Source organism: Heptranchias perlo, chromosome 38 (genome assembly GCF_035084215.1).
Source record: "Heptranchias perlo isolate sHepPer1 chromosome 38, sHepPer1.hap1, whole genome shotgun sequence".
Classification (NCBI taxonomy): Eukaryota; Metazoa; Chordata; class Chondrichthyes; order Hexanchiformes; family Hexanchidae; genus Heptranchias; species Heptranchias perlo.
In genome coordinates this window covers 13930605-13947650 of record NC_090362.1, presented here as the reverse complement: position 1 = coordinate 13947650, position 17046 = coordinate 13930605, and the positions used below count along the sequence as shown (strand labels likewise).

The 17046-nt window shown below is 50.2% G+C and overlaps 1 protein-coding gene across 3 annotated transcripts in view; it reads right to left on the bottom strand.

The window, feature by feature from the left end:
* Nucleotides 1–17046, bottom strand: part of tp53bp1 (tumor protein p53 binding protein, 1) — a 65571-nt gene that overhangs the window by 23033 nt on the left and 25492 nt on the right. For 2 of the 3 annotated variants that reach the window (XM_067973499.1, XM_067973498.1), the window contains exons 10-16: nucleotides 13288–13382; nucleotides 10696–10913; nucleotides 8115–9654; nucleotides 6623–6739; nucleotides 5560–5769; nucleotides 4556–4604; nucleotides 2748–2840 (exon numbers count right to left, since the gene is read on the bottom strand). In XM_067973499.1, coding sequence (XP_067829600.1) covers nucleotides 2748–2840; nucleotides 4556–4604; nucleotides 5560–5769; nucleotides 6623–6739; nucleotides 8115–9654; nucleotides 10696–10913; nucleotides 13288–13382 — 2322 coding nt within the window. The remainder of the gene's footprint in view (nucleotides 1–2747; nucleotides 2841–4555; nucleotides 4605–5559; nucleotides 5770–6622; nucleotides 6740–8114; nucleotides 9655–10695; nucleotides 10914–13287; nucleotides 13383–17046) is intronic. The other variant, XM_067973500.1, reaches the window with a different exon arrangement.

The window sequence follows — 17046 nt, the reverse complement described above, 5'->3', positions numbered from 1 at the left end:
CTGATAGAGGTGTTTAAAATGTTCGATAGGGTAGATACGGAGGAACTATTTCCTCTGATGGGGGAAATCAAGAGCGAGGGGACATAATAGAATTAGAGCTGGGCAGTTCAGGAGCAAAATCGGGAAGCACTTTTTCCACACAAAGGGCAGTAGAAATCTGGAACTCTCTCCCCCAAAAGATTGTGGATGCTGCGGGTTAATTGGAGCTTTTAAGACTTAGATCAATGGATTTTTGTTGGGTAAGGGTATCAAGGGTTGTGGAGCAATGGCGGGTAAATGGGAGTTGAGGTACAGATCTAATAGAATGGCGAAGCAGGCTCGAGGGGCTGAATGGCCTCCTCCTGCTCCTATGCCCCCTCCTCTCCTGAAGATGCTGGTTTAATGTGAGGGTGAGGGTTCCACAGGCCCATTCATCACGTGCCAGCTTAACTAGCCCGACCCACAATGTCTGTGTACACACATGCTTTGTAGCGCAAGTCATGGGAGAGCCAGTCAGAAGCAGAAACCTTGGCTTCTTCATCCCCTCCCTCGAACAAAAGCCTTCAGAAGAGGAGTAACAAATTTGGATGTGTGGGGGTTGCTGGTCCCCTGAAGCAGCCTAAAAACCTAGGCACGTGAAAGGTCCCAGATATTACTCCAATTAGTACTGTTACACTACTACAGGCGGCACTGCTGGGAGCTACAGACAAACTCAGGCCTGTGGCCTGAGTACTGGGACCAGGGAAAAGAAAAGGTTCATTTTAAAAGTATTTAAAAGTAATCATTTTCTTGCTTAAAAAAAAAATTAATAAACGTAAAAGCCGAGAGGGGATGGGGGAGGAATAACGCAACTCTTAATGGCAGCCAGGCACTCAAGGGGGAATTAAAACCAGTCAGTTCTGACCTGTCAAAACATTTGGTGACACAAATGTCAGCTCTCAATAGCAGCGAGAGCCCATGGGCTATGTGGGGGTGGGGAGGGGCAAGAAGTGGGTGTTGACAGCCGACCTCCAATCCTGTCACTTTCCAGCAGCGGTCACGTACAGCCATTGGCAGGAACTGCAGCACCTGAACGTAGATCGACTGACAATACAAATTAAGGATCAAGAGCAATGTCACGGGGACGCCATCACTTCCAGCCAGCCGTTCCAAGACACACCCCATCCCGACTTAGACATGTATCGGCCGTTCCTTCATCATCACTGGGATTCCCTCCCTAACACCGCCGTGGGAGAACCATCACCACACGGACTGCAGCGGTTCAAGAAGGCGGCTCACCACCACCTTCTCAAGGGGCAACTAGGGGATGGGCAATAAATGCCGGCCTCGCCAACGACGCCCACATCCTGGGAATAAACACATAAAATAGAATCTGGGTCAGTCCTGGACTGTGTGGCCAATGGAATTAGCAAGAGGGCCAATGGAATCGAGCCATGTTCTGTCAGCTCTCTGATGGCGTAACTAGGGAGAGGCCGCACACAACTGTGGAGCGTTCCATCTCGCAGCAGTGGGGGAGCAAACACATTTAGCCAGACTGTGGAGGCCTTTTTTAAAAAAAAATAAAAACAGAAGTCTAATTTAATAAAAAGGAGACAGGGTTATTTTTTTTCGCATCTTGTGTAGTGTGAACCCCAGGGGGCCAGGGCTTGGTGTTCTGTTACAGAACCTTTCACAACAAACTTACCTTCAATTGGAGCTGTCACTGTTGCATAGCAACTCCACCCATTTGACCTAGAATCCTTCCAAAATTCTGTATTGAACTACTCATGCATTTTATTTTAATTAATCAGCTCGGCACTAAACTCAGCACCTGAGCGGAAGCCTTCAAATGAAAATAAACCACGTTTCTTCTCATTAAAATGACACCTATGTAACCCATACTTTCATTTAATGTGATCCAATGCTCTCCTGGCAGTTCTCCCACCTTCCACCCTCCGTAAACTTTAGCTCAGCTAAAGTTCTGCCGCCCGTTTCCTAACTCGCACCAAGTCCCGTTGACCCATCACCCCTGTGCTCGCTGACCTACATTGGCTCCCAGTCCGGCAACGCCTCGATTTTAAAATTCCCATCCTCGTGTTCGAATTCCTCCAAAATCGGGTCCCCTCTCTATCTCTGTAACCTCCTCCAGCCCTACGAAACCTCCCAGATCTCGGAGTTCCTCCAATTCTTGCCTCTTGCGTATCCCCGAGTTTCATCGCTCCACCATTGGCGGCCGTGCCTTCAGCCGTCTAGGCCCTAAGCTCCGGAATTCCCTCCCTAAACCGCTCCGCCTCTCCACCTCTCTCTCCTCCTTTAAGACGCTCCTGAAAACCTACCTCTTTGTCTAAGTTTTTAGTCACCTGTCCTAACATCTCTATGTGGCTCGTGTCAAATTTTGTTTGATAATCGCTCCTGTGGGATGTTTTACCATGTTAAAGGCGCTATATAAATGCAAGTTGTTCTTGATGTTGCTCAGCCAACTAAAAGCCTCAGTACTTAAGCCGAAAAATCAGACACAGCCCATGTCATCCCAATACAACATGTTCCCTGCCCCATTAACAAAGAGGAAAAGTACCAACAGCGGCCTTGGGGAAGTCTGGGGCCCATGTCCCCATTGCCAATCCAGAAAGGGCATAGGTTGTCAGAGTGCTCGGCCTGAATTGGTACTGGGGTGTAGGCCGCAGGGACTGGGAGGCCCTTGGCCTAGTGTTTCAGCTAAAGGAAGGCATGAGTTAGCGAGGTAGCAAGAGGCACTTTCCCTCCCCCTCAACCAAATAAAACAAAGTTACCTAAACGGGGTGATGGCTTGGTCCTGTTCTATCGCTTCCGTCTCTCGCCTCGCCTCACAGACCCGACTGAACACCGATTGGCTTTTTACTGCACTGCAAACATAGAAACAGCCGAGAGTTAGAAACTGCCACCCAGTCTTGTCCCAGTTACACTGAGAAAAAGTGCTTCATGTACCCATTCCAATCTTTCACTGATATATTATATTGAACTGATCACACTCTGGAAAAAAAAAAATCACAAGATATTTACAGAAAAGAAAGGCCATTCGGCCCCTCTTATCAAGTGTCAGCCACGGCTCAGTGGGCAGCACTCTCTCCTCTGAGTCAGAAGGTCGTGGGTTCGAGTCCCCACTTCAGAGACTTGAGCGCAAAATCCAGGCCGACACTCCCAATGCCAGTACTGAGGGAGTGCTGCACTGTCGGAGGTGCCGTCTTTCAGATGAGATGTTACACCGAGGCACCGTCTTCCCAAAAGATCCTGCGATACTATTTCGAAGAAGAGCAGGGGAGTTCTCCCCGGTGTCCTGGGCCAATATTTATCCCTCACCCAACACCACCTAAAAACAGATTATCTGGTCGTTATCATCTTACTGTGCGCAAATCACCTGCCGTGCTTCCAACATTACAACAGCGACTACACCTCAAAAGTATTTCATTGGCTGTAAAGCAGAGAGGGACGTCGAGGGAAGCACTATTTGGGGCCAGAAAGAATTCTAGAGAAAAGCATCAGGCCTCCAACCTTTCCAGATTTAGAGAGAAAAAAGAGGAATTTTAAAATCTAAAAAATAACTTTTTAAAAAAAGTTAAGAGACCATAAAAATCTTGTGCGGGTGACAGGATTTCAATAAGGCAATCACGTCACATCGACAAATTGAGGGTATGGTGAATGGGGGGGAAAAAAATCTACTTTTGCAGAAAACAACACATATATCTGCTTAATAAGGCCATTAAAAAATGCAAACAAAGCACTGGGATTCATTTCTAGAGGGGTATAATTAAAAAGCAGAGAAGTTATGTTAAACTTGTACAGAACCTTGGATAGACCACACTTGGAGTGCTGTGCACAGTTCTGGTCTCCATATTACAAAAAGGCACTGGAGAAGGTGCAAAAAAGATTTACAACGATGATACCAGAACTGAGAGGTTATACCCATCAGGAAAGACTGAACAAGCTGGTGCTCTTTTCTCTAGAATAGCTGATAGAGGTCTTTAACATTATGAAAGGGTAGACGTAGAGATGTCTCCACTTTTGGGGGAGACCAAAACTAGAGGCTGTAAATATAAGATAGCCACTAATAAATCCAATAGGAAATTCAGGAGAAACTTCTTTACCCAGACAGTGGTTAGAATGTGGAACTTGCTACCACATGGAGTAGTTGAGGCGATTAGCAAAGATGCATTTAAGGGGACGCTAGATAAACACATGAGGGAGAAAGGAATAGAAGGATATGGGTTAGATGAAGAGGGGTAGGAGGAGGCTCGTGTGGAGCATAAACACCAGCACAGACCAGTTGGGCCGAATGGCCTGTATCTGTGTAATTCTGTCTGCTCAATCGTAGAGCAACAAGGGAACCCAGTCCAGAAATACAGAGCAACCAAAGAAGTTTTTTTTTAAAAAAAATTCAAACTGCACAGGCCCAAAAGTGTCACAAACAGAAAGATTCCTCCATCTGACAAAAAAAAAGCGCCTTGTGCAGCAGATTAGAAATTCGCTCTCTGTAAACATGGAGCTGAAATGATGGAGGGAGGGAAAACAGCCCAGCTATTGTCACACAAGAGCAGAGTGCGCAATTAGAAGGCCCAGTTACCTGGCAACCGCCTCAGCAGCAGATGTTTGTACTCCTGCCAGGACAGGCTCTGTGAGGAGAAAATGAAAAGGGCAAATATTATTTCGCACAAGCATTAGTCTGACTCAGGAATTAAACGTTACTGCAGTGAGGGCCAGAGAGAGAGAGAGAGAGAGAGAGAAACACACAACGGGTAAATTGTTTTCTGTGCAGACTGGATGTCGAATAACTGAGCAACGAGTCCAGTTAACAGACACGATGTCTATCTTCTGCGAGGTCGATGAATCTGAGCTGCCGCGTGCCAATTTCCTCACGGTCAAATGGTAAAATTGTGAGCGTAATTAAGTCAACCGTTAAGCAGAGGCTCCTCCCTCCAGGAAAGGTAGCCTGGTGCTGTTTCCTCTCCCGCTGGAGATGCGCCAATTATAAAATATCACACGAGCTGGAAACGGGCCAAAATACCCGCACCTCTGCCGCTCTGTTAAAATTAGACACTGCACGTTCTTCACTAAAGCGACAAATTTAAACCTCCCCCAGCCCACGAAAAAGGCTACCGATGGGGAAAGTTTAATCCTGTACCCACCTCTCCTGGGGGGGTTTGTGTGTCTGTGTGTGTGTGTGTGTGTGTGTGTGTGTGTACGCACGTGCCTGAGTGCGCGCGCGCGTTCCTGAGTGCGCGCCCGTGCGTCTGCACAAATAGGTTGGGTGAGGACAGGATTGGGTGACCACTGATGCCCTCCACGGTCTAGCAGCCAGCCGGCACTTAACTGGAGCACGACCTCTTTGTTACGGACCAAGAGTTGGAAAGTGGGGATAGGTTGGATAGCTCTTTTTCGGCCGGCACAGACACGATGGGCCGAATAGCCTCCTTCTGTGCCGTAAATTTCTATGATTCTAATGCACCAGAGGGCACTCAGACCTCAACAGGAGGCGAAGCCCCTTCGGAGGAGATGGGGAGGGATAAAAAAGAAAAAAAAAAGGAAATAATGGATTAATGTCTGCTGACATTTTGCCCTTTGTCTTACTTTCCAGACTGAAGAGGGGCGAGTGGTGGCTCTCCTCGTGGACTGGGGTCTCCAGCCTCATTCGCAGGCACAGTTTCCCATCGCCCTTGGAGACGGTGGCAGACTCGGGACTCGAGGCTCCCCGGTCACTTTCCTCTGCCACGACATCACTGGTTCCCATGGCATTCTCTGGCGTGACATCACCCGTTGCCATGGCACGGTCTTCAAGCTCTGCACAGCAAAACAAAGAGAGAAGAGAGAAAAAAATATTAAGATTTTTAGCACAAATATGGATTTGAGTCATCGCTCCTTAAAGTGAAGTCTGCGTGAATTCTCCCGTTAGCTGTCACAGCGAACACAATTTGAAAATGCAGCTTGGCCGTAGTCAAGTTATGTTCGCGGCATGAAGTTCGATCTCACAAAACAAACCGCGTGACCTAAAGATGAGGTCGTCACAGTGTCAGCCCTGGCTCAGTGGGCAGCACTCCCGCCTCTGAGACAGAAGGTCGTGGGTTCGAGTCCCCGCTCCAGAGACTTGAGCGCAAAATCCAGGCCGACACTCCCAATGCCAGCACTGAGGGAGTGCTGCACTGTCAGAGGTGCCGTCTTGCGGATGAGACGTTAAACCAAGGCCCCCGTCGGCCCCACTCAGGTGGACGTAAAAGATCCCATGGCACTATTTCAAAAGGAGAGCCAGGGGAGTTCTCCCCGGTATCCAGGCCAGATGGTAACCATCACTGGGTTAAGGATCCTAGCAGGCCTTACATGGAAGGAATGACTTGCATTTATAAATCTCCCACCAATGTGATAATGATCAGATAATTTGTTTTAATGTTGTTGGTTGAGGAATAAATATTGGCCAGGACACCGGGGAGAACTCCCCTGCTCTCCTTTAGGTACAGGGTCTGTCACTGGCAGTGGAAACAATTTGAGGAGATGAGTCAAGAACATAAAACTAGAAGTGAACGGCACTACACCGAAGAGTTTAATTGGTTGAAGTGTCATTTTTCCTCGGCACAGCTGGCCGAGTAAGCCCAGTGACATCACTGACTTCTGACTGGAGCCCAAACGAAACAGAACCTACCAATAGGAGTGCTGTGCCTTGGGCCTTGCTTCAGCTGCCCAATCAGAGGTGGCGTACCACTGGTTATAGGCTGGATAACATCACCTTCCTTAGGCAGAGTGAAGTGGAATGGGATTTCTGGGGAAAGAACAAACACAGCACTAAAGATTCATAGGTCAACGTAAAAGGGAGGAATCCTACATTAATGGCAGTAATTGGGCCAATAAAGATGCCAGCAGCACTCAGAGTCCATCGTTATTTCTTCCTGCCTCTCCTTGTTGTAAGCTATCTGGCTCCATGAGGTCCACCCAGGCAACACAATACGCTGCTACATTTTCTCATTGCCTCCAACCAACCAATTCTCTTCCCCCGCCCCCCCCTCCGAAGGCTCTGGCTTGTACTGGGGTTGTGGCCCCACAGGTTCAGGTACCTCATCACTTGACCATTCTTGATGTGTGAGCCTAGACATTGATGGGGAGAGGGGGGGGTGCTGGAATCTCACGGGATGGGGTGGAACACTGGTTTTACGCCCGGCCCAATATTGGTCCACGTTGACGTCAATGGAGAGTAGGATCAGGCGCTGCACCCGATCTCATCAGATCCCCAACGGGTGGGTTAGGTTAAAATTGCCCTGTCAGCAGGCCACTTGATCGAGGGTATCACAACCAAGGCCAATCCTGGTCTCACCCAATATCGATATGCCCACTTTTTAAAAAAAATCGGGGGGGGGGGGGGGGGGGGGGGAGGGCGGGGGGGCGGTCACTCGATAGTTAACAGGAGCGGGAATGTTGGCTTATTTTGCTCTTACAATCACGAGGGTGTTGAGGTAATTGTAGCCACCAGCTCTCCTCCAGCTGAGCTAGCAGAGAGCAGCTAACTCAACACTAGGCTGGTAATCAAACCTGGGCCTTTCCCTCATCTGTTCAGCTTAGTTCCACGAGCAGGTTTACCAACCCACCGGAGAGCTGACTACAGATTTCTAAAAAAAAAGAGATAGATAATTCAGAGAAATATATTTGCAACGTTACAGGTGAAATACATTCCAGACCCAGTGCCACAGCTTTAAAAATGTGTGGTCTGGTCTCAAGATGGCGGAAAGATCATTTAACAAAGAGTGAAGCAATGAAACAGATTGCACTCAGTTCGACAAGACATCCCACTCCTCCAGGCAACTCAAGTTGACGATACCACTGCGTTCGCCCAGTTTAAATCAGAGCAAGGGACTTCCTTCTCTTCATCCCAAGGTGAGGAGGGGAGGGGGGTGGAGGTTGATGCATTTCCATCATTTTTCCTACAATCTCCAGGGTTTTAAAACTCAGGTTTGGCATCACCCAATCACAAATTCTCCATTTGTCTCACCTTCTCGTCTACTCTTCCCACCCACAATGGTACCCTTCTGCTCTAGGCCTGTCGCCCTAGGTATCTCAACAAAGTAAGTACATTTCTCCAGCCCTGAATCTAATATTACAATATCCACACTCGTCACTATCTTGGATCTCACCAGGGTACTCACCGTCAGAACTGTCCAACAGGCTCTTCACCGATTGCTCCGACTGCTGAAGATCTTCAGCTCCTCTGTTCTGAATCTGCACATCAGGTTCCAACTGACTGGTTTCATTTGGCTTTGGGATTCCCATCGACAGCTCATTGCCACTGGGTTTTGGTAACTCAACTTCCTGTTGGTGGTTCTGTCCTCCTAGGCTCGTTGGTACTTCTTGTGGCGTTCCATCACTGTGGTTGTCCAAGTTCTTCTCTTCCTTAACGGCCTTCTGATCTTCAGGTTGCATCTTGACGACCATTTCCGCTTGGAGGTCCTTTCCGGGGTCCGTTACTTCACTAACGTGCAAAGCTACCGGTTGGGTGTCCGCTGTAGAACGTTCCTGGTTTCCTGAAGACACCACGCAGATTTCCTCAGAAGATTCTGAAACCGTCTCTTCGCTCGCCACCGGTTTCTGTTGTGCAGCGACAATCAGTTCCTCACCTTTCCTCGGACCCTCACCAGTGGCAACAAAGCTCTCGGGAGCATTTTCTTCCTCATTGCAAAGATCTTTGCTTTCCAAATCTTGTGAACCTGTAACAAGAGGATGCTCAGGCTGAGAACTATCTGGATTTGGAAGTATAGGAGTCCTCTCTTCATTGGCAATTCCCTTTAACTCAACGTCAGCTGACTCGCTCATGTCCTCCTCCATTGGTTCTTCCTCTTCCTTCGCCTGTGTTTCCTTAATTGCAGATTGTGTTTGGCTTTGTGAAACTTCAAGGTTTAAAGGGGCTTCCTGAATCATTCCATTACCCTCCTCTTTTGGAGGGGCTTTTGTCGCATATTTATCAAGACCCAACTGCTCGTGTTTCTCACTCTGGGACCCAGGTACGTCCTCTGCCTCATCCATTGGCGTCTCATTGACAATCCCATCTTTCACCATTAATATGTCTTTAGGTAAATCTACTTGTTCTTGGGAAGAAACGCTGAGATGAAGGCGGCTCAAAGACTCTCGAGACTGAAGGGATAGTGGAGCAGGACGACTGCACAGCTCGGGTCCCCTGCTTGTCACAATACTTGACACTTCACCCACATTCTGTTCGTCCTCCTTACATTTAGCTTCTGGATCAACACTAGGTCCTTCAAAAGCATCTTCTCCAGAAGGGTCCGAAACGAGAGAGGTCTTTGCTTGGCTTTCTTCCGTTAATAGGAGATGAACACTGTGGCTTTCGTCCAACTGACTGTTGTCGGCAGCCTCTGCGTTGGCTCCTCCTTCAACCTGTGTTGATTCACTGTCGTCCTCAGCAGCTGGCAAATCTTCGTCCGTTTCCATTGGCTGCGTCCATTCACTAGCGGACAACTTCAACTCAAAAGGCTCCCCGGCTCCCTCGTCCAGTTTGTTTGTTCCACTATCCCATCTCTCCTTTGATTCCACGTCTCGCTTCTCTCCCTCTGCCTCCCTGCCCGGTAGGGCCTCGGGCGGCTTTGAAGGACTCTCCGTTTGAACTCTGTCGGCTTTAACCCCTTCATCGCTGCTGGTATTTTCGGTCAGGCTTGGTGTTGGCATAAAAATATCCTTAAAAAATAAATTTAAAAAAAGTTGAGTGAATATTTGATTGCCCAAAGAAATCAGTAACTCAGAGAAGATCCCCATCTCATAAACAAATACTTTACTTGTGCGGTTATCCCAAAAATGGAACAACGGTTCCCAAAATAACTAGAATATAGCAGGCGTCCTCCTCTTCAATGGTAGCACTCTCGCCTCGGAGTCAGAAGGTCGTGGGTTCAAGTCCCACCCCAGAGACTGGAGCACAAAATCTATGGATATTCGAGTGCAGTTCTGAGGGAGTGCTGCACTGTCGAAGGCGCCGTCTTTCAGATGAGACGTTAAACCGAGGCCCCGTCTGCCCTCTCAGGTGGATTTAAAAGATCCCATGGCACTATTCAAAGAAGAGCAGGGGAATTTTCTCCGGTGTCCTAGCCAATATTTATCCCTCAACCAACATCACTAAAACAGATTACCTGGTCATTTATTTTGTTGCTGTTTGTGGGATCTTGCTGTGCGCAATTTGGCTGCCAGGTTTCCTACATTATAACAGTGACTAAATTTCAAAAAGTAGTTAGGAACATACGAATGTAGGCCAATCAGCCCCTCAAACCTGTCCGCCATTCAATTAGATCATGGCTGATCTCTAACCTCAACTCCATATCCCTCGATACCCTTACCCAAGGAAAATCTATCGATCTCAGTCTTGAAAGCTCCAACTGACCCTAGTATCCACCGCCTTTTGGGGGAGCGAATTCCAGATTTCAACTACCCCTTGTGTGAAAAAGTGCTTCCTGATTTCGCTCCTGAAAGGCCTAGCTCTAATTTTGCAATCCCAATATATCCTTCCTGGGTTGCGGCTGTCGGAAAATTGAGCATTCAAAACATAATATGCAACCCAGTGTCCGAGAGAGGAGACCATTGTCCTCCTGGACCAGGAACTGGATTAAGCTCAGGTCTCAGAGGCAATGCACCACAAATGCCGTAGCTTCTGTCGGTACTGAACTTTACACTCTGAAGTACATAGAGTTTCGTTAAAAGGAACAACCCTACAGTAGACCGAGCACTTACGTGGGATAAATCTGGCGGTGTTGGGACTGGAATCAATTGTCCAGCGGTGAAGGCGGGAGCAGTCGCTGACACTGGGGTCGAGGCCTGTGGGCATCGGAAGGGAGCACGCTCAGTCCGGTCCGCAGGCTGCTCCATTTCCATTGGCTCCTCCTCGCACGGTGGCTTTTCCGATTGGATGGCTTCTGCGTATGGCAGCGAGGTATCCATTGGCTCCTCCCCTAGACAGAAATCAGGCCAAATATTTATCAAAGCCGTCAGCTCCTACTCCGGTGAGTCACTCTTTTCTTTTCCAAAGGTTGTCTGATCTGCTGTGAATTTCCAACAATGGAAGTTTTCATTTCAGATCTCCAACATTATTTATCCCAACATTTAATCTTCTCTAGCACAATGCTTTACTCTGTATCTAACCCCGTGCTGTACCTGCCCTGGGAGTGTTTCTATGCCGACACTGGATGCTTGAAATGGCAGCATGTCCCGTTCCCTGTGAAGTACAGCCCTCGCCCCGTGGTGAACACAAAGTTTGCTAAAATAAACTTTGTAGCAAGTAACGCGCTCAGGTAATGTCCACCCGCACTATTCCAGAGTTAAAATAATTAACAAGGACTGACTATATGAAGTTTGACACCTAGCCACTAGTTCTCAATCTACCCCATCTTCTCCCCTACTCTTCCTAACCTTGGTGCGGTCCTCCACTGTGAGGCTCATGGGCTTTCTCAGTAGAGACACAAACTGCACACAATGTTCACCGTTCAAAATGGGCCTCAGGTCACGCAGGTAGGTGGTTGGCTTCACGTGACAGGTGTCTGCAGGTATCGGGCCTCTGATCAGTACAATGGTAAGTAGGCACTCCGACACCCCTGGTATAGGACCACCCCTGCTTCAGGAATGGTTTTGTCCACTGACCACCCATGGTTTGGGAATGGTTTAGTCCACTGACCACCCATGGTTTGGGAATGGTCTTGTCCACTGACCTCCCATGGATTGGGAATGGTTTAGTCCACTGACCTCCCATGGATTGGGAATGGTTTTGTCCACTGACCTCCCATGGATTGGGAATGGTTTTGTCCACTGACCACCCATGGATTGGGAATGGTTTTGTCCACTGACCACCCATGGTTTGGGAATGGTCTTGTCCACTGACCTCCCATGGATTGGGAATGGTTTAGTCCACTGACCTCCCATGGATTGGGAATGGTTTTGTCCACTGACCTCCCATGGATTGGGAATGGTTTTGTCCACTGACCACCCATGGTTTGGGAATGGTTTTGTCCACTGACCTCCCATGGTTTGGGAATGGTTTTGTCCACTGACCACCCATGGTTTGGGAATGGTTTAGTCCACTGACCACCCATGGTTTGGGAATGGTCTAGTCCACTGACCTCCCATGGATTGGGAATGGTTTTGTCCACTGACCTCCCATGGATTGGGAATGGTTTTGTCCACTGACCACCCATGGATTGGGAATGGTTTTGTCCACTGACCACCCATGGTTTGGGAATGGTTTTGTCCACTGACCACCCATGGTTTGGGAATGGTTTTGTCCACTGACCATCCATGGTTTGGGAATGTTTTTGAACTCCTTGTCCACTGATCAACCAGGCTGAGAGAAAGCGCTGAGACACAACAAAGATATCAAGGAACTCAATGGGTTGCAGCCCAAATTTCAAACTGATGTGAATGGACCATAATAGTACCTGTACTGTTGGTCCCTTGTAAACAGACCAAGTGCAGATACAACATATTGAACAAAAACTGCTGCTCCTTATGGCTCACTTACTAAATTCACTGCCCAGTGTGGGACCGAGCCGTAGAGGCAACTAAGGCCCCCAGTCTATGCCAAGTTATTTCATCCATAATGAGGAAAGCACATAATTGAGCTCAGGGCCCCCAGGGCTAGGGAGGTTTAACGTCAGGCGGGGTTCCTGCTCTTGATCACTATCCAGTGACTACTACGCATGTGAGCAAAGAGCCAGGCTCGACAGTGCTGCCCGTCACACTGTTTGCTCACGGTCCAACTTCACGCATGAATAGCCACTGGGGGTGGAGGACTGGTGGGGCCTGTGGAATTGTACCTCCCGCAGGATGAGCGTCTTCAGGATAGAGGGCAGGGTAAGAGAAAATAATCAGAGGGGAAAAATATGACTGAACGCCCAGTCAGCATCTACATTACATAGAACGTGCAGCACAAAAACAGGCCATTCGGCCCAACTGGTCTATGCCAGTGTTTATGCTCCACATGAGCCTCCTCCCACTCCTCTTCATCATATCCTTCTATTCCTTTCTCCCTCATGTGTTTATCTAGCTTCCTCTTAAATGCCACTATGCTATTCGCCTCAACTACACCCAGTGATGAGTTCCACATTCTCACCACTCTCTGGGTAAAGAAGTTTCTCCTGAATTCCCTATTGGATTTATTAGTGACTATCTTATATTTATGGCTCCTGGTTTTGGATTCCCCCACAAGTGGAAACATCTTCTCTACAAACAACTCATTAAACTAGTGAAAACACACAGGCCACCATAAAGAACAGGGTGCGAGATTTTCCAGGGTAATTCGAGGGGTAACCCACGCCCTCCCCACTGTGCTATTACCTAATTCACCTCCTTGCTCCGTTGGACTGGTGGGCACAATGATGGGAGTTGGTCCAAAGGCCTCCTGGGAGGGACCAACGACATCCGAGGAGCTGCTATAAAGAGACAGCACATTAGTAGGAATCAGGCTATTAAGAATCACGGATTGATATTAACTTTTTGCTAATTAAAGAGCTACAAGGCAGGCAGCTCAGAGGCCCACTACACAAGTCAGACACCGGCTCAGGCCCCAGGCCTGCCAACCCTCCAGGATTGGCCTGGAGTCTCCAGGAATTAAAGATTGATCTCTCACTGCTGCGAGCAACATCCCGGGAGAAAAATCATAGGGGCATTAAAAAATACTCCGTTTTCATTTTCTTTGACCACTTTCATTTATTAGTTGTAAAAATATTGTCGGTGGGAAAAATTGGCTGTTAGACAGTCAAGAACGATCCACTCAGGTAACAAAGAGGTCTGTCCGCTTCACGCTTGGTATGTTTGCCGAGGGCAGGTTTTACTACGTTAAAGGCAAGTTGTTGGTGGTTTGAGCAGGGAAAGTGCAATGGGCTTCTCTATTTTGAGAAGGAGACTACGCAAAAAAAATAAATTTGTGGGGAGACACATCACTTGTGGTGCTCCCAGAACCTGGCCATAGCTCGCCCATCGTCAGCCACACGAACAAGTCTGACCCCAGAATATTACCAGGGCTCCAAGGGTTAAATTATGAGGTGAGATTACATAAACTGGGCTTGTTTTCCCTGGAATATAGAAGTGATGTGGAGATGCCGGTGATGGACTGGGGTTGACAATTGTAAACAATTTTACAACACCAAGTTATAGTCCAACAAATATAGAAGGTTAGGGGGTGATTTGATTGAGGTTTTTAGGATTTTGAAAGGAATTGATGGGGCAGAGAGAGAGAGAAACTTTTTCCGCTGGTGGGAGAGTCTAGGACAAGGGGACATAACCTTAAAATCAGAGCCAGGCCATTCAGGAGAGAAGTCAGGAAACACTTCTTCATCCAAAGGGTGGTAGAAGTGTGGAACTTTCTCCCACAAAATGCAGTCGATGCTAGCTCAATTAATCAGTTTAAATCTGAGATCGATAGATTTTTGCTAGTCAAGGGTATTAAGGGATTTTTTAAAAATTCATTCATGGGATACGGGCGTCGCTGGCAATATCAGCCCTTGAGAAGGTGGTGGTGAGCCGCTGCCTTGAACCGCTGCAGTCCGTGTGGTGAAGGTTCTCCCACAGTGCTCTTAGGAAGGGAGTTCCAGGATTTTGACCCAGCGATGATGAAGGAATGGCGATATATTTCCAAGCCTGGATGGTGTGTGACTTGGAGGGGAACATGCAGGTGGTGTTGTTCCCATGTGCCTGCTGCCCTTGTCCTCCTAGGTGGTAGAGGTCGCGGGTTTGGGAGGTGCTGTCGAAGAAGCCTTGGTGAATTGCTGCCGTGCATCCTGTGGATGGTACACACTGCAGCCACAGTGCGCCGGTGGTGAAGGGAGTGAATGTTTAGGGTGGTGGATGGGGTGCCAATCAAGCGGGCTGCTTTGCCCTGGATGGTGTCGAGCTTCTTGAGTGTTGTTGGAGCTGCACTCATCCAGGCAAGTGGAGAGTATTCCATCACACTCCTGACTTGTGCCTTGTAGATGGTGGAAAGGCTTTGGGGAATCAGGAGGTGAGTCACTCGCCGCAGAATACCCAGCCTCTGACCTGCTCTCGTAGCCACAGTATTTATGTAGCTGGTCCAGTTAAGTTTCTGGTCAATGGTAACAAGATGTGGAGCAATGGCAGGTAAATGGGGTTGGGGTATAGATCAGCCATGATCTCATTGAATGGCGGAACAGACTAGAGGGGCTGAATGGCCTCCTCTTGTTCCTAAAACTCATCACTGCATCATCTCTAACCATAAGCATTCTGAGCAAAGGTGAGATGTCTCATTAAGGAGGGGGAAATATGAAACAGGCTTTCTTCATTCCAGATACATGCAGTCAGCACTCAGGCAGTTAACTTGGGATCTCCCTGTGGTAGTCAAAACTCGGCTCCTCATTCCTACCAGCAAACAGCACAAATGTACCACTCCTGTCATAGCCCAGCAACAGAAAGCATCGACAACCGCTGGGAATATTAGCAAAGGGGACGTGGGTGGGAGGAGGAGCAGGGGATGAAATTCACTGCGGTATCATAGCAACAGCAATCTCAGAGGAACAAGACCCTCAATGAGCACCTCTCGAACTCAACAGTTATAATTTACAGCAATTATAAAGAGAGTGACAGACAAACAGCGAGAGAGAGAAAGAGGGCGAGCAAGTAGCGGGGCGGTGGGGACGAGCGAGAGGCAAGTGAGAACGACAGCGAGTGAGCAAGGCACCGGCAGAGGGAGAGCGCAAGCACGACCGGCCGGCAGAGGGAGAGCGAGCGCGCGAGGCGCCCGGGCGGGGGAGCGAGCCAGGCGCCCGGGCGGGGGAGCGAGCCAGGCGCCCGGGCGGGGGAGCGAGCGAGGCGCCCGGGCGGGGGAGCGAGCGAGGCGCCCGGGCGGGGGAGCGAGCGAGGCGCCCGGGCGGGGGAGCGAGCGAGGCGCCCGGGCGGGGGAGCGAGCGAGGCGCCCGGGCGGGGGAGCGAGCGAGGCGCCCGGGCGGGGGAGCGAGCGAGGCGCCCGGGCGGGGGAGCGAGCGAGGCGCCCGGGCGGGGGAGCGAGCGAGGCGCCCGGGCGGGGGAGCGAGCGAGGCGCCCGGGCGGGGGAGCGAGCGAGGCGCCCGGGCGGGGGAGCGAGCGAGGCGCCCGGGCGGGGGAGCGAGCGAGGCGCCCGGGCGGGGGAGCGAGCGAGGCGCCCGGGCGGGGGAGCGAGCGAGGCGCCCGGGCGGGGGAGCGAGCGAGGCGCCCGGGCGGGGGAGCGAGCGAGGCGCCCGGGCGGGGGAGCGAGCGAGGCGCCCGGGCGGGGGAGCGAGCGAGGCGCCCGGGCGGGGGAGCGAGCGAGGCGCCCGGGCGGGGGAGCGAGCGAGGCGCCCGGGCGGGGGAGCGAGCGAGGCGCCCTGACGGGGGAGCGCGGGGCGCCCGGACGGGGGAGCGCGAGCGAGCGCGAGGCGCCGGACGGGGGAGCGCGAGCGCGCGAGGCGCCGGACGGGGGAGCGCGAGCGCGCGAGGCGCCGGACGGGGGAGCGCGAGCGCGCGAGGCGCCGGACGGGGGAGCGCGAGCGAGAACGATCGGCCGCCCAGGGGCGCGCGAGCGAGCGAGGCGCCGACACGCACAGAGATGGACACAAAGACGGACAGGCAGAGACCGTGTCTTCCTCCCACCCTGCAACACACAATTGATTTCTCCAGCCCCAGTTTAGGGGGCTGTAGTGCACCGTTTAAACAGACTCTGTTTGCTGAGTAAACAGACCTCATTTGGAGGCCGTTTGCTGTGAGTCCTGCCGTAGGTCCCGCCCCGCCTCCAGCTCATTGGCTGACACGATGGTGCCAAAAAGGGTTCTGCTCTTTCTCTGACCCTCACCATCGGTGCAGCTGCACTGACAGCGAGGAGAAGGGACAGGTACAGAAACCCATAACGCAGCAAAGTCACCAGTCAAATCCATCTAAAGCCCGAGCCATATGCAAAATCAATGGTCTGCCTGTGTTGTTAGCCTGGTTAGATTTACATAAGAAACAAAAGACAGGAAAATAAAACTAAAAATCAGGAGCTGAAATATGAAGTCAAGCGGAGGGACTAGATTGGATCAAGGAGTTTGCCCGGAAACTCACTCACTAAATTAACAAGCAGCATAATCTTCA